The sequence below is a fragment of the Fundulus heteroclitus genome, chromosome 5, assembly GCF_011125445.2.
Source record: "Fundulus heteroclitus isolate FHET01 chromosome 5, MU-UCD_Fhet_4.1, whole genome shotgun sequence".
NCBI lineage: Eukaryota > Metazoa > Chordata > Actinopteri > Cyprinodontiformes > Fundulidae > Fundulus > Fundulus heteroclitus.
The window spans coordinates 13,260,242-13,287,448 of NC_046365.1; the positions used below are offsets into that span (position 1 = coordinate 13,260,242).

General features: G+C 42.8%; 1 protein-coding gene across 18 annotated transcripts in view; it reads right to left on the reverse strand.

Annotated features, from left to right (window-relative positions):
* Nucleotides 1-27,207, reverse strand: part of slit2 (slit homolog 2 (Drosophila)) — a 146,086-nt gene that overhangs the window by 106,678 nt on the left and 12,201 nt on the right. For all 18 annotated transcript variants that reach the window (XM_036136949.1, XM_036136947.1, XM_036136955.1 and 15 more), the window contains exon 4: nucleotides 3,530-3,601. In XM_036136949.1, coding sequence (XP_035992842.1) covers nucleotides 3,530-3,601 — 72 coding nt within the window. The remainder of the gene's footprint in view (nucleotides 1-3,529; nucleotides 3,602-27,207) is intronic.

The window sequence follows — 27,207 nt, forward strand, 5'->3', positions numbered from 1 at the left end:
CTTGGCAGCTCCACACCTGTTGATCGGCATGACTGCACCTTGTGTCATGAGGTCAGCTTGAGGTTGATGAGTCTGGGTAAAAACTTTCGTTGCTCCGCTGCACTTTCCTGCTCGGGACCATCAGGTCACGTAACAGCTTGAACAAACAACCAAAATTAACTTGTTTGTATGAGAACCTTCTCCAGCAAACCAACTTAGTTACTGAGCAACAAATATGTTAACTGAATTTACTCTTTTAAGTCAGATATTACAAGGCAGGGTTCTCTAATATTAACTCCGTAGGCATTCGTTTACAGAACTTCATTAAAAGGACATATTTGCACTAAAACCATTAGGATTTTTGTTTAACTACAGATTTTTCATTTGAGTCAGTATTGCCCTATCTCATAACGGATACGTTTGATTTCTTCAGCTAGTGGAACTCCTGGCTGATATCCAAAGCTTTAAGCTATTACAAGCCAGTCTTATTTTACAGAGTCCCCCTGATGAACTGGCTCAGTTTGATCTCCTACTAAATGTGTCTCATTGCTCTCTTGTCTCTCTCACTCTCTCTTTTCCCCTCAGGACAAACAGTCCCAGCTGTGGTCCTCAGCAGTGCTGCTGTGTGGATAGAGGTTTTTATTGGGGGACGGTGGGGTCTTTTTTGTGTCACATTCAGACAAAAACACAAAGGATTTCTTTTTCTTGGGGAGGCGGGGTATTTCCTAGAACAAGGTGTCTCCAGATGTGTCTGTGTAATGCAGTCAGGGCCCTGGAGTGCTGGGGACGTCCATTTAGGTATCCAACGAGGGAGGGGAAGAGGTCCGGACACAGGTGTTTAAAATGGGTTTGATGAAGAGGGTTCAGACCTCATTCTACATGTTTTCTCTTCTGTGTCTGTAAGAACTTGGACAATACTTTGAGCGAGGACGTTTCTAGAAAATCGTATTTTTATCAGCATATCGTATTTATGCAATTTCATTTCATTTTGTACTTTAAATGGCATAAAGCTTGAATGGGACCACCAATATCAACAGGAAAGGGTTTTGCTACCTTAGATATTGTGAAATATCTGCCGTGATATACCGACATGTTTATTTTCATGGTATTCATCGACCCTAGGACATGTAACCCATTGATTTTGACTGTAATGTGTTATTTTAGCATCTGTCACCATCATGGGTCAAACACCTTAATAAATAAAGTTAATACAAGGCTTACTGAAGCCACTATCTGACTCATTTTGCAATTTAATCATTTTAGAACCAATTAAAAAATTAAAAGCGAAAAGTCATTTCATCAATATTATATTAGCATTTCCAACTGCAGTTAACTTACCAACAAGCAATGTTTAAGGCACTGCAGTCCCTGTTTTTGTTTCGCTGACAGCCGCACATAGTTTGTCCTAGTTGTCACTTTCTTCTGTAGTGTCAATATGCTGCTCCAACATGGCATTAAAAAGGTTAATAGAGTTAATCTAATGTTCTGTCAACGTGTCACTTAAACTGGTATAGCTTATAAATCTTTACCAAGCATCTGACTATCCATGCAGCTCTGGTTTTCCTTGAAGCTCTGCCTTGTTCCTGCTGACGACCCTTTCACACCGTGCACGTTTCTGAAATCCTGTTGTTTTGTGCATTATTTAGTGTATTATTTTTGTATATATAAATGAGCTTAATATTCACTGCTAAATTGTTTTTCATTGTGTGAAACAGTGAAAATGATATTCTATGAGGTAAATGTGAGATGAAAGGCTAAAATAATACATTTTCACCACATATATTATTCAGCTTTACTTTAAATTTAGCACAGGTGGGTGTTAAATCACAGAATCCAGCATGAGGAGCAACACATTTTTTAAGTATTAAAGTTAATCATAATGAATTTGATATTGTGTTTGTGTTGGAAAGCTAATCCATCACCGTCAGACTTTTAATGCAGTTTAGTTTACAGCAGAGTTCACATAACTTCACAACTGCAGCCATGTGTCGTTCAGACACAAACCAGTCTCAGTCATGTATTTGTCACAAACACACAAACAAGCAGCAAGAGTTTCCAGAAATCATACCTGGCCTCATAGCAGCATAACTCGACGCTCAGAAGGCTAAACCACTGAGCTGTGCAAAGGTTACAGCCCGTACAGTAAATACTCACACACACACACATTTCAGAGCCACACAAAAATGAAAACAACATTTTCATAATAGCAGGTTCAGCAAGTGCTCATTTATAGCTACACTGTTGCAAAACTCAAAGCCAGTGAAGCTAGCACATACCTTCAGCCCTCAATATGAAACCCAACAAGATTGTATTTCAGAGGCTCTCAGGGACTTCTTTTGTTTTCTAAAAGTGAAAAGAAGACTATAAAGCTTACAAAATAGCAGACAAGGGCATTTTTGTCAAACAGACAACACACAAACGCTTTTTAGCTCTCGCAGGACACCGCACAGATTAAAACTTTCAGCAATTTGTTTCTTTTTTTTTCAAATTCATTTTTGAAATCATTTTCAAATTTGCTTTCATTTTGTTGCGATTCGCTGTATCTTAGCTGCAATTAAACATTCATATATCATCAGTGCTGAGGCAGCTAACATAAAACTGCTTGTCAGTGACATGTTGAGGAGCGCAACATATCCGCGTTGTATTTTTACCTCGGCCCACACGCTGAGCAAAGTGCCAGCTCTTGGCCTTGAGAAGCACACACACTTGCAGAATCACAGACGCGCATGCAGACACACACCCTTAAACACAGCAGGTCAAGCCCAGCCGACCACGGCAGCAGCCGCAGAACATAAACAACTTTCACACACTGTGTGAATCAGCTCAGCGTTTCAGCATAGCTTTAGATAAATATATGCAGCCGCACATATAAATATATGCAACCATAATTGCTCCCCGAGACCCGCAAACGACCGTGACGGGAAGTCGGTTCCCACCGTTTCAGCAGCGTTGCAGGCCCAGCCCAGCAGTACTGGGAATCCAAAGCTCAGTTTACGGAGCAGACGGTGACAGGCTGGGGACGGTGCTCGACGACAACAAACAGCGGTTTGCTAGCTTGAATGCAAACCAGAGCCTTTATGTGTGCAGCTGAAACTATTCTGCGGTGAAAAGGTAATGCCGAGAGGGGGGGAAAAAAAACTGTTTTAAAATATCTGCTTAGACCATCTTCAGTCAGCCATTCTCACTTTCTACTCTCCCAGACCAAAACACACACCTCTCTCCCAGTGGGCAGCAGCTGTTAGGGTGATAATCTCCATTAGCTACTGAACTGGCTGCTACGGACGGAGCCATGCAATGTTCGGCTCCCACTCGCCTAACACCTCCATCCAAGGGATCTACCAGCACTTTCTTTCACAAACTTCAAAGCCCCTTTGAATCAGAATCATTAAACCCAAACAGGTTGGTGTTAGAAATACACAAAACCCTACAAACCGTTAGCAACCATCGGAACTTTGTTACATTAAAAAAAATTGTCTCACTTTAAAGTCTTTCAATGGAAATCAAATTGGCAATAGACATAATAAAAAAAAAAAACAACAGCATGACTTACAGTCTGTGAAGCTTTGTTGTTCCCAGGAAAAGGAGCTCAGGAAACACGGCCAGATTATTCCGATTCAGGCGGCTGTGAAAACACAAGATAAATCAGATACCTGTTTCACCTCTTTCAGAGTGGAATCAAGATACAGATGGGGACGACTGACATTTTAAAGAAGGTGTATTATTTTTCTTGATGTTTTATGTGAAATTATTTTCAGGTCTGTGGGATTTAATGCAGTCTGAGGATGCAGAAGACTGGTAGAAAGGCTTGAAAGAAATTAACCTTTTATTAAAACGGTGTGTTCTTACTCTGAGATGTTTAATTTGAGTGCACTATAGCTCAAAATTATTAATATCCCTGGCAAAGTTAGATTTAAAATTATTCTTATTCAACCAACAAGTCTGTATCGGATTGGAAATGAGACGGACTTCCCCCTAATCTCCAGATCCCTCCACAGATTATTAGATTGAAGACGGGAACGTGCCACTCCAACGTGTTAATTTTACTTCTAGTAAGAACGGATCTCCGTCCCAGGAGGTGGGTCAATGAGGGCGGGTGGTTGGCGGGCTACACCCTGGACAGGTAGCCAGACAGTGGACAGTGGGAGGAAGCCAGCAGGCACAAACAGAGCCCAGGAACACGCGTGGGGCGAACATGCAAAGCTGCTGCAGAAAGACCCCAGACTGGAAATACAGCCCAGAACATTTTCTTTTTTTTTTTTGCTAAGCCAACAATGCTTACAGCTGTGCTACGGTAAATCCTCAGAAGAAATATATGGAGTTAAAATTGAAAGATTACCTCAAATCTAAATTTGAAGGTCTGAATATTTTGGTCTTATTTGTACTATGTTTAACTAAATGATGGCTGTTATAATAATTGGCACCTCTAGCACTCCCCTTGAAATACATGTAATTGAATTTTTTTTTTTCAGTGTGACGTTATTCTGTTTCTATAGAAGACTCGTTTATATTAAGGCTTTTTACACATCTTCTTCAGGACTGCCAACAATTTTCACAGTGTTTTGCAAACAATGGCAAATACAAAACGGATGGATGCTTTTGCTTTTTTTTTTAATAGATGCAAATGTTCCTTGTCTGTGTACATCCAAAAAAGTTATCCATGATTTAAGGGGTTGAGCAGGCCGCCAAACAAACACTGAACCTGTTAAAGATGAAGGGAACGGGGGCGGGGGGGAGGAAGGTGAAGGGAAGAGGTTCGGATGAAGGGGTGATGGGGAATGTTATTTCCACAAAGACGGGGGAGAGGAGACGATGTGGGAAAAACAAACAGGCAGTCTGGCCGGGCTACCGAATGTGTGAAAAGGACCCCACTGAGTAAACAAGGCCCTCACAGGGGAAGAACCCACAACAACTCATCACTACACACACACACACACACACACACACACACACACACACACACACACAGAAAAGCGAGAGAACTCGGGCGAGTTTAATAATCTGGGTGCGATCATTTAACCCCGGTTGAGAGGAGTGAAGAGGTTTGTGTGCCAGTTCATGTTGGTGTGTGTGGCCGAGCTTTAAAGTGAGTCAGAGCAGAGTGAGGCAACAGAGTGACACAATGAGAGACAGGCTGCTGAAACAGTTTAACCCTGACACATACACACACACACACACACACACACACACACACACACACACACACACACACACACACACACACACACACACATGACGGGGCCCAGGAGTGGATGCTCTCTGGGCCGCTACTGGACATGAATGAAGGGATGAAAGTAAATACGAGAGAAGCAAGGAGGCTCTGCTGCTCGCGACGTTATCCAGTTGTTATACCTAATGACTTCTAACTGTTTTGTGAGACATTTGAAGATGGGCTGAGTTGTTTTTTATATGAAGATTAAAGAGTGACAGCAGAACAGATGACCGAGAGTAAGGTTTCTCGTCAGATAATTGGATGAGCAGGACACTGCAGTGCAAATTAGTCCCCTTCAGATAGCAGAGAGAGGGCCAGGTAACAGACCTATAACTTGTCCATGCAAACATTTTTAGTTTCAGTCCCCTCTTGTCTAATTACATAACATATCATTCCCTACCATATCATAGCACCATGTCAGTAAATACACCTGTCAGGATCCCCAGGGGTGTTAATACTTAAGTTTGCTCCCTGGGAACCCTGCAGCCTGGTCATTGTTACACTATATTCTGTTCACCCCTAGATACCCGTTTGGGTCTATTTAATTTTCTGTTCAGGATTTTTTATTGTGATGTTACATCCAGGTCCTGTTTAGTTAGCTTATGTTCTTATCATTTTAGTTATTTTGTTCGATTCTTATGTTATGTTTGCCTTTCTTTAGTTCAGTTGCTGTTCTGTATTTTTTGTTATCAGTTTATGTTGGTATTTTTAGATCTAGCAAGCTTATGGTCTTCATTTATCCTGTTGTTCTTTTAGTTCAGTTAAGTTTTTTCCCTCTTGTCTGGCCATTCTCTAAGTCCCTGGTAGATTGTGTTATTCCCCTGCTCCTGTCAGTTCATTGCCCGTCTTTTCCCAGAGCCTAATTGTCTCACTCTGTTCACCTGTGCCTAATCATAAATAAATAAATCACTCTTCACTATGCAACATGCGTCTCCATAGCTCTTGTCTCCACTTCAGGTTCAACACCTGGAAGATTTTGTCATTTTTGTGATAAAATGTAGTCTACAAATGTTAAATATTTTCTACTGAATTAGAAAAAAATATGACAAAAAGCAAACCTTTTATTAATGGTTGAACTGACGTGAAACAGAAAAGGTGCAGAGTAGCTAAATACAAAGAAAACTTAAGCACTACAAAAAAGGAACTATAAGTGGGTAACATTTTCTTGAAATGAGTGTATTGATCCTTAAATGCAGCATGTAAACAAGATTATCTGCCCTAAAATTAGATAATAAATAAGATGATGGAGATGAGTTGTGTCTATTTTAAGTGCAAAAATCTTATTCCATTGGTGCATAATCTTATTTACCTGCTCAAATCAAGGACAAATACATTAATTTCAAGAAAGTTTTACTTTAGTTTCCTTTTTGCAGTGAGTAAATTGCAGTAAGATCATTATAATGTATTTCTAATGCAGACATGTTGGATTAGCCTTAATCCTTTTACAAAATGAAATGATTCAATAAATTAAATTGGCAGAGAGTGTAACCCCCCCCCCCCCCACCCCAATGTAGACCCAAAGTTGCTCCTTGCCCACCATAGATAACAGTCACAGTGTGGATGTTTGGCTGCCTGACAAGAGCAGAAAGGATCAGAGACCGATCACCCACTTAATTTCAACAATCCCTCATCATAAAATGACCAATTCTTATCTAGTTAACGTCATACGTGTAATGTCAAAACACACACCTTTCTCAGAGGGGGCAAGGGAACAGCCGGCAGATGCAGAGTGCAGAAATTCTCAAAGTATTTGTCTAATTCTAGCTCCCACAATGGATGGGAAAAATGATAGGGACTGGATGATAAATATCAGCTCAAACCATGCCTTATTTTTCATAACATTAAATTCCATTAAATTTTATTTATATAGCGCCAATTCATGAGACATTTCATCTCAAGGCACTTTGCAAAGTCAAATTCAATCAGATTATACAGATTGGGTCAGATTATACATGCAGGCTGTTCTCTTATGAAGTTGAGAAAAGGTAAACTAGTGCACCAGAATATATCCAACACAAAATACAGAAGGCTTGATGAGAGATTTCCCAAAAATCTAAAGATGCACCGATCCAGTTCTTTCCAATCCAATCCTATATGATACCCTGGCTAAGCATATCGGCCGATACCGATCCGATACTACAGTTGAATGGATAAACCGTGTACCTTGCCATGTGAGTGATCAGGCTTGAAATGAACATTGTTAAAAAGAGTTCTGCATGTTCTTTAGCACGGTGCTTTTGGAGGTGCTTATTTAAGTTTGTGGTGTTGAATTTATTTTTGGTCAGCATTATGCTGTGGGGATACTGATGCTCATCAGAGAGCAAGAAGCTGGTCAGAGCTGATGGGAAGGTGGCTGGAGCCAAAAACAGGGCTGTCCTGGAAGAAAATCTGATAAAAACTCAAAGATACTCCCAGCAGGACAACAATGATGACAGCAAACCAGCTAGAGCTGCAAAGAAGTGCGTTAGATAAAATAATACACTTAGAATGGCCAAGATAAAGTCCAGATCTATATTGTCTTAAAGTCTAATTTACCAAAAAAATGAAGGTAAAATGCTTGCCCCCAAACAGGTGAAGCTGGTTGAGACATACCAGAACCAAAGGTGGTTCTACAAAGTATGGATACTGGGGTGTGAATACAAATGCATGCCATAGCTCTCAGATTTTTGAAAATTAGAATATGCATCCTTGTTTGGACACTATATTTGAAATAAATAACAAAACAGAAAACAACTCGGAGTTAATGTTGTATAAAACATCCAACAAAACACCAACTTCATTCAAGATTTTAAAGACCTGTCATTTCTTCTCTCATCCACTTTTTCCTCTCCTAACCCTCATCTTTCACCTCTTTTCACTTCAGAGAAGCTGGCATGGACTCTCCTTAAATAACATCCCCTCTCTGCATCCGTACCCCCCCCCGAAGTGCACAAATGTAGGAAGATACTCGTGCACACGCACTCACATTCCTGTTCCACAGTTACATCAGAGGCTGCTTAAATATTTAACGGCCAGCAGAAATGATGTTTCTAAATTATTCACCTCTCTTCCGTTAACACTCTCTCTTGCAGCTAAGAGCTCCACATGGTCCCAGAGAGAGAGGCCCACTCCCCTCTGCAGCTCCTGCTCGGCCATCAGAGCCCGTTAGTGGGCCAGACATCCCCCCGGGAAGGTGTGTGCTGGAGTGGCGATGCCAGAAAGGTGGTATGAGCTCATCCTCTTAAAATAGTCCCACAATGTTGTCAGACTTGAGGAACCAGATAATGAAGAAAAAAAAGCAACACAGAAATCAAATCTTGTCTTATACTCTCAACCTCGGGGGGCTTAATGAGTTTAAATGGGCTTTATTGATTTCATGAAGTATTGATCTGATACCTTGATTGTTTTTTTTAATTTTAAGATCAAATTAACCCAACAAAAGAGCTTGTGAATTATACGAATTTGGCTTCTCATCTGCACATAAAAATTCCCAGAGGTCATGAATTCCTAAATGTAATTATTAACAGGGTTTCCTCTTTGGTAAGCTGCCTTTTGTCTGGGCAATGTGCATTCAATTGTGCAAAGTATTTTAAAACTCCCAAGAAGCATGGAGGAGAAGAGAGACAATACATTCACAGCTAATAACGCAACTTAAGATTTCCAGTATGAACTTTTCTATAAATGTATTTATTGTTGCAGTTGCCTTCACTTGTTTTGTTATATCTACGTATGCAGTGCCCTTTGTTCAAGACAGATTTCTCCTAAGCGAGACTAACGACACTCCCATTTCCCCCATTTATTGTTGAAAAATCTCCTTGTCAGGTTCTTGTGAAGCCAACATCATGTATAATGTCATCTCATCAGCTAAACACTGCAAAAATGGATCTAAAAATAAGTAAAATGTTCTTAAAGTTAGTGTATTTGTCCTTGATTTGAGCTGGTAAATAAGATTATCTGCCAATGGAATGAGTATTTTAACCCCTAAAATAAGATAATTAGACATTCTGCACTTGAAATAAGATGATGGAGATGAATTGTTCCTATTTTAAGTGCAAAAATCTTATTCCATTGGCAAATCATCTTTTTTACCTGCTCAAATCAAGGACAAATACACTAACTTTAAGAACATTTTACTTATTTTTTAGATCCATTTTTGCAGTGAATGCACCACTAACCCCTCAAGACTTTGTTTTTGATTATTGATTTAGTTTCATATGATTAAGCAATTGAAAATGTCATAGACAAAAAAAAGTATGCATTTGCCAACTGGAAGTTTGACCAACTCTTCCTAAGCAATTTGCTCAAAGCTGAAGCTGAGCTTTTTAACTCTAGGCAGTACGAGTTGCAGCACCCCTCTGACCCCCCGTGCCAGGCTCCACCCATGTTTCATAGTAGTTGTTTTTCTTTCTTTTTGAAAGCTTCATTTTCTCGTCTGCACACATAGCTGAGATGACCAAAAATGTCCAGTTTTGTCTCATCGGTTCCAAAGAGGGGCTTGCCAGCTTGCATTGCGGTGGTTTCCAGTCTGGCCTTTACAAAAGTGTTTGTCAATAATGGAGCCCTCCTGGGTTTTCTTCCATTATGGCTCAAAATGTGATGGGAGGTGAGAAAGTGATTTACATTCATCTAAGAGTTCAGCATATATGGGTTTGATGGTTTTCTTGGCATTACCAACCTGATCAATCAATGGTTGCAATGTCTCTTGCCTCGTTGTCACAGGTTCATAAATTATCTGAGCTCCTTAGATAGCTCTCACCTCTGCTTTCTCTGGTCAATGTTCAATGTTCAGGTATGTTCATTTTGACAGCATAATGTAATTTACGTTATTTGACAATTAGGTTGTCTACTGTCAAGTGAATTTACAGCAAATCTAGTTAGACTTGCAGCATGGATTTCAGGATGGTCTAGTTAGAGACGTCTTTATTTCGTCATCTGCTGTAAAATGTTCCCAAATTCCCCGCTATCATACTTCCTCTTGGTGTTGCCCATTATTTTTGTTGCATTGGTCTAAGATCTACCTACAACATTTCTGCCAGAGATCCTCCACCTTCTTCACTTCCACCACTCCAGAAAATGAAGTCTCATTGGCAATTTTTCAAATTTATCTTGTCTTTTCACCTGCCAGGTTCACGCTGTGCAATGGTCAGCCGTCGCAAGGGAAAATCTTACGTCTTCAAAGAAAATCTGTGGCCAACAGGTGGTCTGTGGTCTTTTGAGTCTGACAGACGGCCAAACCACCGATTAAGTGCTCCCATACCCTGCGATAAAATGTATCAAGCAGTGACAGACATTTTCTGGGAAAATGGTGCCGGCTGAACGCTGGTTCCCCTGACTCGAGTGTGGGCTTCCACGCTGTCTCCTGCAACAACTCATGCAGGCTGGCATCTTCCTTTCTGCGGTGTGCCAGGACTTACGGAAACTGCTTGTTCGCACAATCAGCTCCTGTACGATCTTTGGAAATCACACCGTTTTAATCTAAATCCAGTGTTTTTCTGTTCAGTTATTGTCATCCTAGACGAGATTTTTTATTTAGCGTTCATATGTTTTTCGGTTATGTCCAGAAAAATAGGGTTGTTGACGAAGACTGTGGCAACAACCCCAAGCTGCTGAAAAGCCTGCAACACTAATTAAGGTTAGACACCTTGTATGAAACATGAGTGAAATGTAAGGATTTATAATCTGTTTAGGGATGCCCATAAGTCTATACATACTATTATAGTGTAACAAGATAAAGACCAATCACACTTCCATCTGTCACACACTAGAGGTCTTGTGGGTACACATTCTGCAATTGATTGTAATTAAAACACTTTTCAGGACAAATGAAGCATTATTTCAATGACCACTAATGGTAACAATAACTGTATTTTGATAAAGTACTGAGAAAGCCACTAGATCTCCTTCACAATGTTGTTGTTGCTTAATTTTGCTTAATCAACCGGGCAGACGCGAGCAACCAGTTTGCCAGCAGCTGGAGAGGCAAAATCCTGTTGCATTTCCTCTTTCACATATTGGATTTATAAAGCCTGGAATGCACCTTCAGACCATTGCTTCATGTTCTGATCGTTTTGTTATGGGCTTGTTTATATAACCAATGATTAACAGATGTTGTATTAAGAAAAGCATTTGTTTGTGCAGCCGTCATGGGTGAGACCGTTCAGTGTGTTGTGCCAGTTCAGACGTGACAGAAAGCGGTAACGGACTACGTTACCCATGATGCAATGTGGTCAAAATGGCCACCAACTCATGTGGTCAAAATGGCCACCAACTCCCATCACGCAACACGGCAAAATGGCCGCCGATCAAGGAAACGGCATCAATTCGGGACGTAACGGACTGCGTTACCCATGATGCAATGTGGTCAAAATGGCCACCAACTCCCATCACGCAACACGGCAAAATGGCCGCCGATCAAGATAAGGTTGCTATAGTGATGGCTATAAAAGCCGATCACACACGATGAGCTTCCTTCTTCCCTGGCTTTTAGCCAACCCGAGGAGACACACACACAGCTGATTCCCCGCCACGTGTTCGATTGCTCGCTGGACCGAGATTTTTCGACACGGTTATTCCCTGCTTTATAACAGGAGGTCGACTTAAATAAGTACTTTTAAATTCCCTCTGATCAAAAGACTGAGAGACGCCGCATCTCCCAGTGATCGAAGAGGACCCCGCTTTTGTCTGGCCAACAAAGCGACTGTTGAACCCGGAGGAAGAAACGAAGCAGCTTCTTCCCCGTCCCGCTGCAGCCTGTGGACAACTGCGCTCGTCGAAGCGCGTCCAGAAAGCCACACTCGGAGCGTTCCGGACCAGCCCCGAGGCAACTCAAAGTAACGGGGTTTTCCCCCTTTCATTTCTGTCTCACCAACAGGGTGTTTAGAAGTGCCTGGGCAGGCGGTAGAACTTTGTAGGTGTTGGTTAATGCTTTTATTCCACGACGAAGTTGGAATTATTTTGCTGAACATTTTCTTTGTATGTGCATGTACTTTACAATTGATTCTGCTGTGTTGATTTGTGATTCATCAATAACCCCGCCGTGGGTTACCGCATTTTTTCTTTTCATCTCTTTCCCTGCTCCCCCCCCCTCTCTCTTTTCGCTTCTCCTTATCAGTTTAATTTCTTTGTCCGAGCTCAAGTCGCGGGCTTTGCTTTAAACTCCCAGTTAGCTGCCCCCCCCCCTCTCGAAGCGAGGCATTATCCTATCAGCGTAAGCGTGGTTACGTCATTAGGACCTCCCCTCATACGTCATCGTAGCAGCCATCTTGGGAGGGTCACGTGTATCTGAACTGTAGGTAGCTTAGCTGAACTAGCTTTGTGTAAGACATCAAAGCGTCCAGTGAGATTCCCGAAGCTGTTCTGTCTATCAAGGCTGATACGTGAAATGCCGGTGTTTCGAGGGCGGTGTTAAACAACTTTGAGTTAAGTTAAGATCTGCTAACCGCTCATTTTAATCCATTGTTTATTCTTGTTTTGTTCTTTATTTCCACATATATATTTTGCATGTTTTAGTTTAGTAATGAGTAAGAATTCCAAAGTTGTTTGAATCAGAGAATTACTGTAACAGGGAATTGCTTTTGGTTCAATAAAACCAACCACTGCGGAATAGACATTGTTTTGTGTTCAGTCCAATTCACAGTTACATGGTTATTCAGAAATCAGAGCTAACCTCCTTTGGAGTTAACATCTGACATTAATACAGAGACAATATCATTGGATGGTGATAAGGAATAAGGATTTAAACTCTAATTGCAGTTACATTGGGGTTCTCACAGCCTGCTGGATAAACCTGGTCGGTTAACAGTCCGACCTGATCATTTATTCCAGCATAAATGAGTTCATAACAGCAAAGTTAACTAATGCATTAGTGGTATAAATACTTATAAGCTTATAGCTAACATCACCACCATTTGAACTATATTTGTTATAGCGAAATTTTGAGTTGAATGATTTATTATTTAAATTATAATACCAAATTATAATTAATAATAATAATAAGCATATTCAACCAGCTTATGGCATAGCATAAATTGGCTTTTCCCGGTGTGGGCTGGAGTCTACTTATTGGCGTTCCTTTAGACTAAATCGAATAACCAGCAACTTATGAATTGAATGAACACAATCCATATTCCAGCATTTTGACTGCTCACCTTGCCAAAAGGACTATTCAGTCATAATTGATTAAGGAGGTATCATTACTAAATATATACGTGTTTGTGGTGGTTTGAGGTTGTTAACCTGAGGTTTGAATATTGATTTCTGGACTGGAAGTCAGCTAGATTGAAATAGACAGCAGCCAGCGTCTGCTACTTGTCAATCAGAGTCTGTGTCGTGTTCTGCTTTGAAAAGAGAGACCTTGCCTCCATCTGGTGGCCAGGATAGGTAGTTGCAGTCACGGTTTTAAAGACAGCTTAGATCGCTCAGTGTCCCGGAGGGACAGTTTTGAAAGTCAGTTTCTTTAAACTTACCTTACGGTTACGCCTTTTGTCTTTTTTAATTTTATTTTATTCATATTTTTTTATTTTATTTTTTATTTTTTTTTTCCTCCTTTATCCCCTTCTGCTCACCATAAGTGGTCAAAATTGAGCTGTGATTTTGAAACTAAGGTTGCAATTTAGCGGTTTTTAACTGTCATTCTTTGCCACCTCTGAAGCTCCAAAACACTGCTATTTTCCACACATGTGTAGAGCACCTGTTCTGAAATAACTTACATCACAAACAAAGCCACAGCTTTATCACTTAATTACTGGCCGAAAGGTTAGTGGTCCATGTCACTCAAAGTTAATATTCTCAAAGTTAAACAAGCATATTAACCGTTCCTAAAACATAGGAGTTGTAAGTCGCAGGGTTGATTTTCCCCTGCGCAGCCTAATTAAACGCACGTAATCGAACCCACTTCCTGCAGTAGTGTGAGTCATAGTGCGTGTTTGCTGTTAACAGTTAAAGTGAAGCCACTTAACGGTTGTGTTAGCAGTTGTTGTTTAGCGCTGAGCTAAACTAAAGTGTATGCGTTGTTGCTTAGTGCTAAGCTAGAATACAGCGTTGTTATTTGTTGTCTGTCATTTAGCGCTCTGCTAAACTACAGTGTTACTTGTTGTGTTGTTATCCATAGCTGACACAGAATGGATAGTGAAGATTCCTCAGTGTTTAGGTCTGAAGGAGCTGAAGGTCCAAACCATTCCATTGGAATGGAGGCCCAGGATGTCATTAGCTCACTGCTTAAAATGACACCGGACGAACAAACCTGTCTGAATCAGTTTAGCATAGAAGACTGTGAGAGGAGAATTCAGGAATTGGTGGAGGAGGTCCAGAGCAAACCTAAACATAGATTGGTAGCAGATGTTTTGGGTGAATTAACTGCGTTATACCACCGAAGGTTAACGCTAGAGACCAATCTGTGTAACAGAGAGGTTGAGAGGCGTGCTTTAGCTGAGGAAAGAATCAGGGAGCTAGAACAGAGAAGTGTTCAGGGCAGCTGTCATCCCACAGAGGAGCGAGAGGAGGATCGCATTAGCTTGCAGACAGAAGGATCTGAGTGTGAGAACTCCAAAGGAAAACATGGAGATCACACCTGGAGGACATTGGATGAACTGGGCCCTCAGACACCTTCTGAGCGAAGGGTAAGCGAAGGTCAGGACAGATATAGCAGTGTGATACGGAAAGAAATGCCTAAACAACTTAGGGTGGCAATCAGGACTGATCCACATGATGTAAATCATGGGAAAACACCTGCTTCCCACCTGACCCCTGACACGGTCCGCTGTGATCTTTTCCCCCCACCAGGGCGACGAGAGCACCGTTCCTGGAACACAGGTGAACCCCACTCCTCTGAACTGCGTCCACAGACAAGAGTTCATGACAGGGGGGGTCCCCCGGCGTCCCACGAACGGCCGCCTCCGCCAGGTAGGTGGTCAGAACTGGAGCCTCCCTCCCATCTTGGTTACCACAGGCAGGAGTCGTCAGGAGAGGACTCAGATGGACCAGCTCCGATCCCTGAACAGGGACTGCGGATGCGTCAACTTGAGTCCCTGGCCCGAGACATAGAGCGTTTTGATTCTAGCAATACAGAATCCACCATTGATGACTATCTCAGAGAGGTAGAGCGCTGTCTGCTAGACTTATATAGCCCCTCAGCTCGAGAAAAGTTGAAGCTTATCTGGAAAACCACGTCCAGAAGTGTCCATGTTTTCATAGAAAGCCTCCCCCCAGCTACACGTGACCGTTATTCAGCTCTTTGTCAGGCTTTAAGAGAAGAATATTCGGTGTTTACAGACCCAGCTTCTGCAACTCTTGGAGCTTTTGCAATTCAGCAAAAGAGAACTGAAGCACCAAAAGCGTACTACCGTCGCTTGCGGGCTGCTTACCTTCAGGGACGAAATGCTCCCGGCTTGGAGGAAGACCACACTTTCAAATCTTTGTTCCTCCATAATCTTCATGAAAGCGTGCGTTATGAGGTTACCATGCATTGTAGAACCAAGAAACTTACCATGCAGGAAATCAGGAAATACGCGCAGGTGGCATGGGAAACACGTGTCCGGCCCAACAAAGGAGCCGATAGTGATAAAAAGGTTCTGCAGATTCGAGCCAAACCAGAAAAGAGTTTAGGTCTGGAGGGACATGAGATGCCTCCCTTCAAACCTAAAACTAGATTTGGTCCTAAGAAGCAACATGGTTTTGAGCCGCAGCAGAAGAAAGCTTCTCAGGATAGGAGAGGTCAGCATGGCAGCATGGAAGGTGAGAGGTTTCAAAAATGGCACAGGCCGGATCCAGCTCGATACGGTAAGCAAGCTGACAGGCCGGAAAGGTCGAAAAGCACACATGACCACAAAGGCTGGAACCTGTGCATAGAGGAGTCAATGAGAAAGGAGATGGAGGAGACTTTTCGCAGGTCGCTCGCCGAAACAGTGCGTCAGATCGCGCCGCAGCCGTACCAGCCACCATCCAATCCTGTCGACCCTCCAGGTAAGCCAGGCCCAAAACCCCAGCCAGCATGACTAGGCGTGGAACAGGCTTCCCCTTCTAACAGAGTTTATCTGATTAAGGGGGGGGACCAACCGAAAATTCACCGACAACCTTCTAAGATCCCATCAGCAGGTGATCAGAAAGCCCCTTTTCTAAGGTTTCTAGGTGAGCTAAACCATCATGAAAATGCACACCGCTTATACTGCTCGACAGTTATCGGAGGATGTGTAACTGCAAATGCTCTTTTAGACACGGGTTCCGAGATCAGTCTAATGTGCTCAGATTTGTTTGATGAGGTGACCAGAGCTATGGTGTCTCTTGGGAAACCGTTCCAGGTGGAGACCTGTAACGTGGGCATCACTAGCTACACTCAGGATCAGTCATGCATCACCAAACGGGCGTGGTTAGACATCACTTTCCGTGACATGACCCTGGTGCACCCCATCTACATATGTACTTTGGACACAGAACCTTTTCTTGTGGGTCAGGACCTGTTGAACAGGTTAGCCCCACTCATTGACTGCTATCATGGTCATCTTTGGGCCCAAGTAGGGACTCCCAAGCCCCTCACTTCTGGAAGTGGACTGTCCGTCCCTATCAACCAGGTGACATGCTCCGAGGAGCCCAAAGAACTTTTAGCACCATTTCTGCCTTCCACAGAGCCGATTTCCAAATCCTCTGACACACCCCTGCTTGAGCTGAACAACCGCTCAGCTTACCTTTTAGTGGAGAATCCAACTCGCATGCCGATCCAAGTGGTGGCGAAGAAACCTCTTGGGGTGCTCATCGAAAGCTCTTTCCACAACTTTGAGCTGAGCATTCCCGTCATCGGAGACCTGCCCTTATCCTTGACCGGCAGACAGGACTCTCCAGACACCGTGTTTACTTTTCCTTCCAACATGATCCAAATCAGGCGACATGAAGCTTTGCCTGCTGGATCTATTTGTGGTGCAACGCTTGAAGCTGAAGGAAATCTGTTGGGGTATGCGACAGCAACCGACCCAACAGAACCAGCACCGAATCAACCAGAGAACCGGGACTCACCCACTGAGCCCTGCCCTGGCTTTGAAACAGAAATCATGCAACAGCTGGAAAAAGCTGATGCACTGACCACTGAAACGGAGGAAACAGCACTTAAGGAGCTGTTTTATGAGTTTCAGCCCATTCAGCCCAAAGATTCAAACGAACTTGGGATCACACTGACACACGTCCATGACTCACCAGTAGGAGAACACAGAAGCTGCAAAGCTAATCTGAAAACTCCCCAACAGGTGATGTCCCGGCCTTCAGCGGCCCAGGACACCCAGGAGTATGTACGAGGCTGCTTAACCTGCAGCCAGTTACAACCCACACGGCCACTAGACCGAGCCCTGCTTCAGCAAAGGGGGGTTATATTTCCGTGGTCACATTTGCAGACTGACTGGATCGGTCCAGTCCCCGAATCGTTAAGAGATAACAAATATCTTTTGACAATAACAGGCAGTTTCACAGAATGGGTCGAATGTTTGCCGGCACCGAATGACACCGCTGTCACCACAGCAGCCCTGCTGCCAAATCACATTTTCAGCCGGTGGGGCCTTCCCCTGTCCATTGACTCGGACAGAGGAACGCATTTCACGTCAAACATTCTGACCGTGCTTTCTGACATGTTGGGCGTGGAAGTTAAATTCCACATTCCCTACCGCCCACAGTCATCCGGACAGGTGGAGCAAATGAACTGCACCGTGGCCAGCATGTCAAAGGAACATGCCAGCAGCCATGACAGGGACCGGGATACAAAGCTTCCCCTGGTCCTAATGCTAGTCCGCTCTACCTCACCATGCTCCACAGGGGTGACACTTTTCCAGATGATGACAGGAAGACAAAGGACACTTCCCCTGAATCTCATCTACCAGCTCAAAGACGTCAGTGTGACAACCGTCTACACTGCACACCAGTGCGTCACTGACTTAAAAGACCGTCTCCGAACGACTTTCGCGTGGCCTCGAAAGAACCTAGAAGCCAGCGTGCAAAGTCCAGAGTACACATGGGTTCAGGCGAACCAAACTAAACCGTCCACTAAACTCTCCTCACAGGGAACGGAGCCTAACTCCGCCCCCAGCGAAGAGAACAATGCATAGCATTAAACAGGACAAGTGCATGTTCAATCAGGACACTTTAAACATGCACTAATATAGCAAGTGTCCATACATAACTTCACGTCTATAATTCACACTCAGCCACAACACCATGCATTGCTTTGGAAACGCTCACAGAAGTGGTAAAGAATGACATGATGTATACTCAGGTTGTTAGAGATTTAATGCAGGACCTCACTCGAGAGGTTAGTTCATCCATAAATAGCCTTGCTGAAGGACGGATTCCTCCGTACCTGGTACCAGTAGATTTGGTTGAAAATATTCTCAAATCTGCCTCTAGTGAAACACTGCAACCACCACAAACGCACCTGGCGTACAGCCTAGGTAGTGCAATTCCGATATTTGTAAATCCTGACAACTTGGAGATAGGATTTATGCTAAACCTTCCCATCATTGAAAGAGCTAATGTGTATAGGCTTAAATCAGTATTGAATGTCGGTTTTTGGCAAGGTGAGACCCACGTACACCTACAAACTCCCTCAATATTGGCCTATCATGATGCTGACCCCAAACTTTATTTAGTCACTAATTTGGATTTGTGTACCAAAACCAAAGACATCCACTGGGTATGCCCAAGCAACCCATTTATCAGAGACGTTACCAATTACCTGTGTGGTCTAATGAATCTCCTGAACAAAACTGTCAGGCTAGAATGACCCTTAAAGATGCAGGTGTGGAAACCAAAATTGAGCGGGCAGGTAACCGCTGGCTCGTTAGCAACCCAGAGGCAGAAGCCCTGTTATCCTACGAGCAGCATGACACAGTTACTAGACTAAAACTGCCCAACCAAACCATTTTCTGTTCCCCACCTCAAGGTGCTCCAGTCCACATTGGAAACATGGTTCTGCATCACCTTGACGTTGATAAATATGACTCAGAGATTGAAATAATAGATGTCTTTAAGGGATACAATTTCAGCATTGATGTCGGCATTGAAAGACAGCTTTTACTTGCAGGCACCCAGCTGATTAAATTCAGTCTCACTCCATCAGAGTTGAGCTCGGTCCCTCTGCTTCGCTTCCCCAGAGCTACAGAGTCGACCGACACTCACATTATGACCATTATTGTGGTGCTCCTTGTATTTGGATGGGCCATCACTACCGCGATGGCGTATGCAGCATACAAGCAGATCAAACAGTTGCAAACCAGGAATGACGCCCTCACCTTTGTCGCTCCCAGGTTCGTAGCACCAGCTCCTTGAAGGTCATAAGCTGATTAGACTACGAACCGCGGTCTCTTTCCTTTCCCTTTTTCCCCTCTCTCCTTTCTTTGGTTCAAAGTTCAAACCTGATGACCAATGAATGTATTGACAATGGTGATTGTGAAGTTTGCATTTCTTTTTTTTTATTACTTTATTGTTGCCTTGTTAGCCAATAGAAATGACTAGCTATAGCTTAGTCCTGCCCAGGCTAGGTCACTGACCCAGGCACAATGAATGCTTCGTTTTTCCTCCTCTTGGATGATGAACTGAACTGCATGAATCCCAATGGACTACTAGAAAGACTATTAGGTTGTTCCACTCATGCACAACGGATTTTCGTCACGCCAGAATGGACTTGGTTGTAGCTTTAAAGACTGTGACCAGCATCCCACTCTTCAAAGCTAAAGGGGGGTATGTTGTGCCAGTTCAGACGTGACAGAAAGCGGTAACGGACTACGTTACCCATGATGCAATGTGGTCAAAATGGCCACCAACTCATGTGGTCAAAATGGCCACCAACTCCCATCACGCAACACGGCAAAATGGCCGCCGATCAAGGAAACGGCATCAATTCGGGACGTAACGGACTGCGTTACCCATGATGCAATGTGGTCAAAATGGCCACCAACTCCCATCACGCAACACGGCAAAATGGCCGCCGATCAAGATAAGGTTGCTATAGTGATGGCTATAAAAGCCGATCACACACGATGAGCTTCCTTCTTCCCTGGCTTTTAGCCAACCCGAGGAGACACACACACAGCTGATTCCCCGCCACGTGTTCGATTGCTCGCTGGACCGAGATTTTTCGACGCAACGGTTATTCCCTGTTTGTTATAACAGGAGGTCGACTTAAATAAGTACTTTTAAATTCCCTCTGATCAAAAGACTGAGAGACGCCGCATCTCCCAGTGATCGAAGAGGACCCCGCTTTTGTCTGGCCAACAAAGCGACTGTTGAACCCGGAGGAAGAAACGAAGCAGCTTCTTCCCCGTCCCGCTGCAGCCTGTGGACAACTGCGCTCGTCGAAGCGCGTCCAGAAAGCCACACTCGGAGCGTTCCGGACCAGCCCCGAGGCAACTCAAAGTAACGGGGTTTTCCCCCTTTCATTTCTGTCTCACCAACAGGGTGTTTAGAAGTGCCTGGGCAGGCGGTAGAACTTTGTAGGTGTTGGTTAATGCTTTTATTCCACGACGAAGTTGGAATTATTTTGCTGAACATTTTCTTTGTATGTGCATGTACTTTACAATTGATTCTGCTGTGTTGATTTGTGATTCATCAATAACCCCGCCGTGGGTTACCGCATTTTTTCTTTTCATCTCTTTCCCTGCTCCCCCCCCCTCTCTCTTTTCGCTTCTCCTTATCAGTTTAATTTCTTTGTCCGAGCTCAAGTCGCGGGCTTTGCTTTAAACTCCCAGTTAGCTGCCCCCCCCCTCTCGAAGCGAGGCATTATCCTATCAGCGTAAGCGTGGTTACGTCATTAGGACCTCCCCTCATACGTCATCGTAGCAGCCATCTTGGGAGGGTCACGTGTATCTGAACTGTAGGTAGCTTAGCTGAACTAGCTTTGTGTAAGACATCAAAGCGTCCAGTGAGATTCCCGAAGCTGTTCTGTCTATCAAGGCTGATACGTGAAATGCCGGTGTTTCGAGGGCGGTGTTAAACAACTTTGAGTTAAGTTAAGATCTGCTAACCGCTCATTTTAATCCATTGTTTATTCTTGTTTTGTTCTTTATTTCCACATATATATTTTGCATGTTTTAGTTTAGTAATGAGTAAGAATTCCAAAGTTGTTTGAATCAGAGAATTACTGTAACAGGGAATTGCTTTTGGTTCAATAAAACCAACCACTGCGGAATAGACATTGTTTTGTGTTCAGTCCAATTCACAGTTACATGGTTATTCAGAAATCAGAGCTAACCTCCTTTGGAGTTAACATCTGACATTAATACAGAGACAATATCATTGGATGGTGATAAGGAATAAGGATTTAAACTCTAATTGCAGTTACATTGGGGTTCTCACAGCCTGCTGGATAAACCTGGTCGGTTAACAGTCCGACCTGATCATTTATTCCAGCATAAATGAGTTCATAACAGCAAAGTTAACTAATGCATTAGTGGTATAAATACTTATAAGCTTATAGCTAACATCACCACCATTTGAACTATATTTGTTATAGCGAAATTTTGAGTTGAATGATTTATTATTTAAATTATAATACCAAATTATAATTAATAATAATAATAAGCATATTCAACCAGCTTATGGCATAGCAAGTGTTTCTTTATGTGTAGTCTGGACCAACTCATATCATGGAAGGTTTCCTCTATCCAGATCTAAATAATACCACATGAAGTGGGTTATGAGAACTGCAACAAGACTTATTTTCAAAATGTCCTCATTTCAGAACAAACATGAATTTGATTTAACCTACCTCTAAACCCTTCCAAATAGTCATGAGTGGAAGTGGGGACCTGTTAGTGATAATGTATGTCTTTGAATTTAACCATAATACCCTCATGAATAATAAAGGGTCAAAATGAGGGGTGGTCAAAGTGCGGCCCAGGGGCCATTTGTGGCCCTCAGAAGGATTTTGTGTGGTCCTCGCCTGCAATTTACGAATATTATAAAATTGAACGACCAGCACAGGCAGTTCATATGTTGCAGCAAGCCTTTTTGAATAAAGAGTGACCCATATCCTGTTGTTGTCACTGAGAAAAGCTTATGACAGTTTACCCAAAGGTTTTAGGAATTATATGCCTTTTTTTTTTTTATAAGCCAAAAGTCCGAGACCCTTTTTACATTTCAGATCTAATAGGAATTACGGAGACATTTTCTACAAAAATCCGACAATGCCGTTGTTTTGTTGAGTATTCCATGACTAGTTCATTGTTGAGCATGTAAAAGTTAAGAAAAAAAATCACACTGAAATTAAGTTTTGCCTTGTTATTTACAAATACTTTTTTTATTTAACTCTCCATGATAACCTGTTTTGTGCATTTGACATGGTAGCATGCATAATTTGGAAAACGGGTAATCCAGCCTGCCACAAATTATTTTGGAATGGTGAAAAAAACATTCTGTTGTACGAGTGCTGCCACCCCTCACGCATCATGTATGTTAGACAAATGATACTCAAACAACCGCCATTCAATTATCACAGCAATCACCCAGTATATAACTTTTACTGAATCTCGCTACGCTAAGCAGACTCGCTCACCTCAGACTGCAGGGAACTGAAGGTTAAGCTCATAGCACGATTCAGCTGATTCGCTCAGTGATCGTCTGAATTTTATTACCAGGTAGTGATTTGATTCTTCAATTTGAACTAAATCAAATAAGACAAGAAAGTGATGTCACAAAAAAAGGTGAAATGTGGTCCTGACGCACCACCATATTTGCTCACCACGCACAACGCATTTACAGCAGCACACACACTTTAACAATGTGAAAGGGATTGATGTTCAATAAAAACCCCTTCATTACTCCACCTGTTTTTTTTAGTACACCACAACAAGCTTAGAAACATAAAACACAGTAAGTTGTTTCTGGTGTTTTTATGAAGACGTCTGTGGCAGGCAGGTGGTGAGTCCAGCTGTGCGTTTGCAGGTATAACAAAGATAACCACAGAAAAGGAAGCTGCAGCATTCTAATACTGATACAAACAGATGTCTTTTAATCTACGCGAGTGATGATTTCGCCCACATACAAACTTAAATAGAACCGGGATTTTGTCAAATAGGTCAGTGGTTCTCTAACTATTCAGCTCCCAGCCCCCAAAATATCAGCAAAAAGAGCTGTGGCCCCAGCTATCGGTTCAGTACACAGGTATTTATCTACAAAGTCATAGGATCATTCACTGCAGTCCGACAACTTTACAAGGCCTTAATTAACTCGTATTGTACTTTTTTTAACTATCAAATAAAAAAAATGTTGGGAATAATTGCAAATATTTTAGTCCGACTCTCCTTGCCGTGATCTCTTTACAGCAGTGGACAGGAAAAGCAAAGTCAACCGATTGCAATCAGTTTCGTACGGGGTAGAACAGCTCTCCATTTCCCTAACCAACTAGAAATCTGAGAAAATCCAGTGGAAAACTTTTCATGGCTTTACAGGCGCAGACTGTCTTGCCTCCAGCAGCAACATGCGGACAGTGTTGCTCCTCATGACTCCAAGGAACAGCTTTTCAGGGATGGTTTACAAAATACCATTAGGCCTATATTAATAATGAAGTCCATTATTTGCTGTCTTTGCAAATGTGCTCCCTTACATTTCACTAAAATAAGGTGTCCATGAAGTCGACTATTAAATTCACACAAGAATGCAATATTGGTCATTATTTTGAGTCAATTAGTTGCTTTGACCACAAAACATTTTGAGACTTAAATTTGGTTCACATTCCAACATTATTCTTGAGAAAGAGATAATTGTTGTGCAATAGATGACAAGTAAGAACTATTTGTCCTGTTTAATCACTTCCTTTTCCTTGTTCACAGCTGAGTCGTCTTTGAGAAATGCTTTCAGTTTTAGTCATTTGATGTTTACTTAAGCGGACAAAGCTCAGCCGGCACCTCACACCTCAGGATCCTGCACAGCCTGCGCCTGGCTCAGGCTCCTTGTTTCTCGACCCGAAAGAATGCATCTTTGCCTGTTCTGGGCGTGTGCTTGCAGATGCACAAACAGCCACTTCCATACTCATTTGTCACTTGTCAAAGTCTGGCTGAAAGTGAATGAAGACTGAGTGGCCAGTGGCAGGAAGTGTGAGAGTGACTCCAATGAGTTAATGTCACACTGGAGCGTGGCGATAATCCTTGCAGTCATAAACAGATGCTACGAGGCCAGCAACCGCACACTAAACACACGTATTCTCTGAAGCACGCGCAGCGTGGCGAACACGGATGCTCACGCAAATACAAACTCAGAAATACACACTCGCACGGAAAGTGAGTAGCACAACTGCACAGGCTGAAGATTCAGGGCGGTCAGAGCAGAAGCAATCTACCTCAACCACATATTAATAAACTAAAAGTGCTGTAAAAAACTTTAAAACCCTTTGAATATTTATTACAAGCGGACACACGCACACTGGCCACAGTCGTAACCCACACGTTTGTGGATATTTCAATGGGTGCACCAAAAACCTGCTTAAACTGACCAGATCTGGTTTAAAATCTGATCCAGCAGAGTGTGTTATTGGTTCACAGCTGTGACATCTAAAATGAGCAAAGATCCATTATCTGACAAAGACTTACTCCATCTAATCTCACAATCTCCTAATTTAAAGTGCAGGGAAGATATAATCTTTGCCTGAAAACACAGATATGCTGAAACCCTCGTCTTATCACCTGACCAGCAAATTCCTTTGCTATCAGTCAAAAAAATCCATGACTGAAGAGCTCTTCTTGTAAGTGTTGCATGAACCCATGTTTACCAGCAACTACAATCGTTGGCTATGACGGGCATTTTATTTGAAAAATGTTCATCCGACAAAAATGTTGCTATGAAAATGCCCGTGTAGGTATGTATGGGTTGGTGTGAGATTCACACAGTGAGATAACCTCAAGTCAAAGCACCACAGTTTCACCGGATCTGGGTATTTGCACAAAGATTTCCTTCAAAAAACAGAAAACCATAAAATTTTTGGGCTGTTGCAAAAAACTTAGTGGTGGTATTTAAGCCATGATGCTTATTGCACGCAATAAAACTATTCTGCTTTTTCTCAGGTGACACAATTACACAAAGCTGATGTTAGCTGGTAAATTGGTCCGGGTGCCGGCCTGCAGTCTGCTTCTTAACACACAAGCTGATCATAGCTCACCAACAGCAGTTTTAAAACTATTGCCTCAGTAAGAATGACGGTAGTGCCTTAGTTGCTGTGCAAGGATGCTGTGCAAGGACCGTTAACATTTATCAACAACCAGATCTGTCTTTTGTTAGGAGAGAGAAAATCGTATGTGTTTTCTGCCAGTTCACTGACGTTGTGAAGCAACAGGTGGGGAAGGGGCAGACTGGTACTCTGTGCTCTATTCAGCCTGATAAATTCGGTTTCCTCGTTAAAATCTCTTCAAATCATAAAAACTATATGATGTAAAAATTTGAATAGAAAACTGAACCAATAAGCACCTCAGTATACTTTGATATACAACTCTATGCTCACGGTCCTCACTGTGCAGAGGATGTCAAGGTCTGCTGTCCATTAAAAGATGGAATGTGAAAAGGATGCAATTATTCAAATGGCTTTACCACTGGTAGTTCACCAGTGATCCAGGACTTTTCTCTGAAATCCATGGTCTAGAACCACAGATGAAATTCAGCTTTTCAGGCTTTTACAAAATGAGCTCGAAGTTTGATAACTATTTATTTCCTGCTCCTAAATTTCTTATTTCTTATCCTAGACTTATTTTGGTATTTACTCAAAAAAAGTTTCTGGCTGTAGTCCTCATCTTCTCATTACCTGTAATCACTGTTTTCTCTTCACAAACTCTTAGGACTCTTAGCATCTTCAATCTCTCAAATCTTGAACAAGGTTGATGCTTTAATCCTGCTATATGCAAATGAAAGATGTGAGGATCAGCAGCTCCTCTCTTTCCGATGTTATAACCTCAGGGTCTGAGTTAGGAATTTCTGACATTCCTATTTACTGAATAATAGAAGGTGAAACGCAGATGGTTGACAACGGTCCAAAAACACGAGGAGAGGTTAAAGGATGAATGACAGGCGAGCAGAAGCATTAGAGGCTTTTTTTTTTTTTTTGGGGAGGGGGGCACAAAAACCCAAAATAAAACCAGTACTGACAGAGCAGCTTTGCGTAAGCGAATGCCTTTATGTGGGTCTATACGTACACATGCATGTGTCTATATGTGTGCATGAGTGTGTTTTGACATGCCCGTCTCTCCCCCAACCCGAACCTAACCCTTCTCCCCCAAGGCAACTGGCCCACACCTGACCCAGCCCCGCACCGCCTGGCCTTCCAGGGCCAGTTGCAAAAGAGGATGAGAATGGGAGCCCTGTGGGGGGCAGTCAGTGTGGATCCATCAGCCCAGCTTAGGGCCTTCTACTCTGGGCAGCGGTGCCCAGCAGGCCCCCTCTAGCCCCCAAGACGACAGAGGCCTTTGAAATTACCCCCCGACTCCAGACTCCAGAGATGTCCCTTTGTCTGGCAGCCGTGGGGGGGTATTGATGACTGACTCCAGCTTTGTGTTTGTGAACATGCCAAGATAGAAGCATTGCATTAGAGCACTATGACAAGACAGCCATGTTGTGTAACAACAAGAGACAGAGCTTTGCCATTTTGCGTGAACACGTGCAATAAGATGCATGAGAGAAGACATTTCCCAGCGTGCACCACCTTTTTTTATCATGGAGATTCACAGAAGGATCCCTGTTAAGTCCAGGTCATACACTGTTAAAATGTCCCCTTCTTGTCCACATCTCTGTGCAGAAATTCCCAGAACAGCCTCCCCAGACAGTGCCTTGCATTGCGGGGCAGTGGAAAAACTAGCATATTCCCCGTAGTGGTCCACAAAGTTCCCCTCTCTGTCAACATGGAGCAGCTAGAGTGCAGCAGAGAGAGAAGCTAGGTGTGATGAGACAGAGACAAGAGCAGTCAAGGAATCATAATAGACTGTCCCCACTTCATCCCTGTAACGTCCAAATAACCTTCCCAAAACAGCTATTGAAAAGATAAAATACAGTTTTTTAACAGTGCTTTGGACATATTAGTTATGTGTATGTGTACA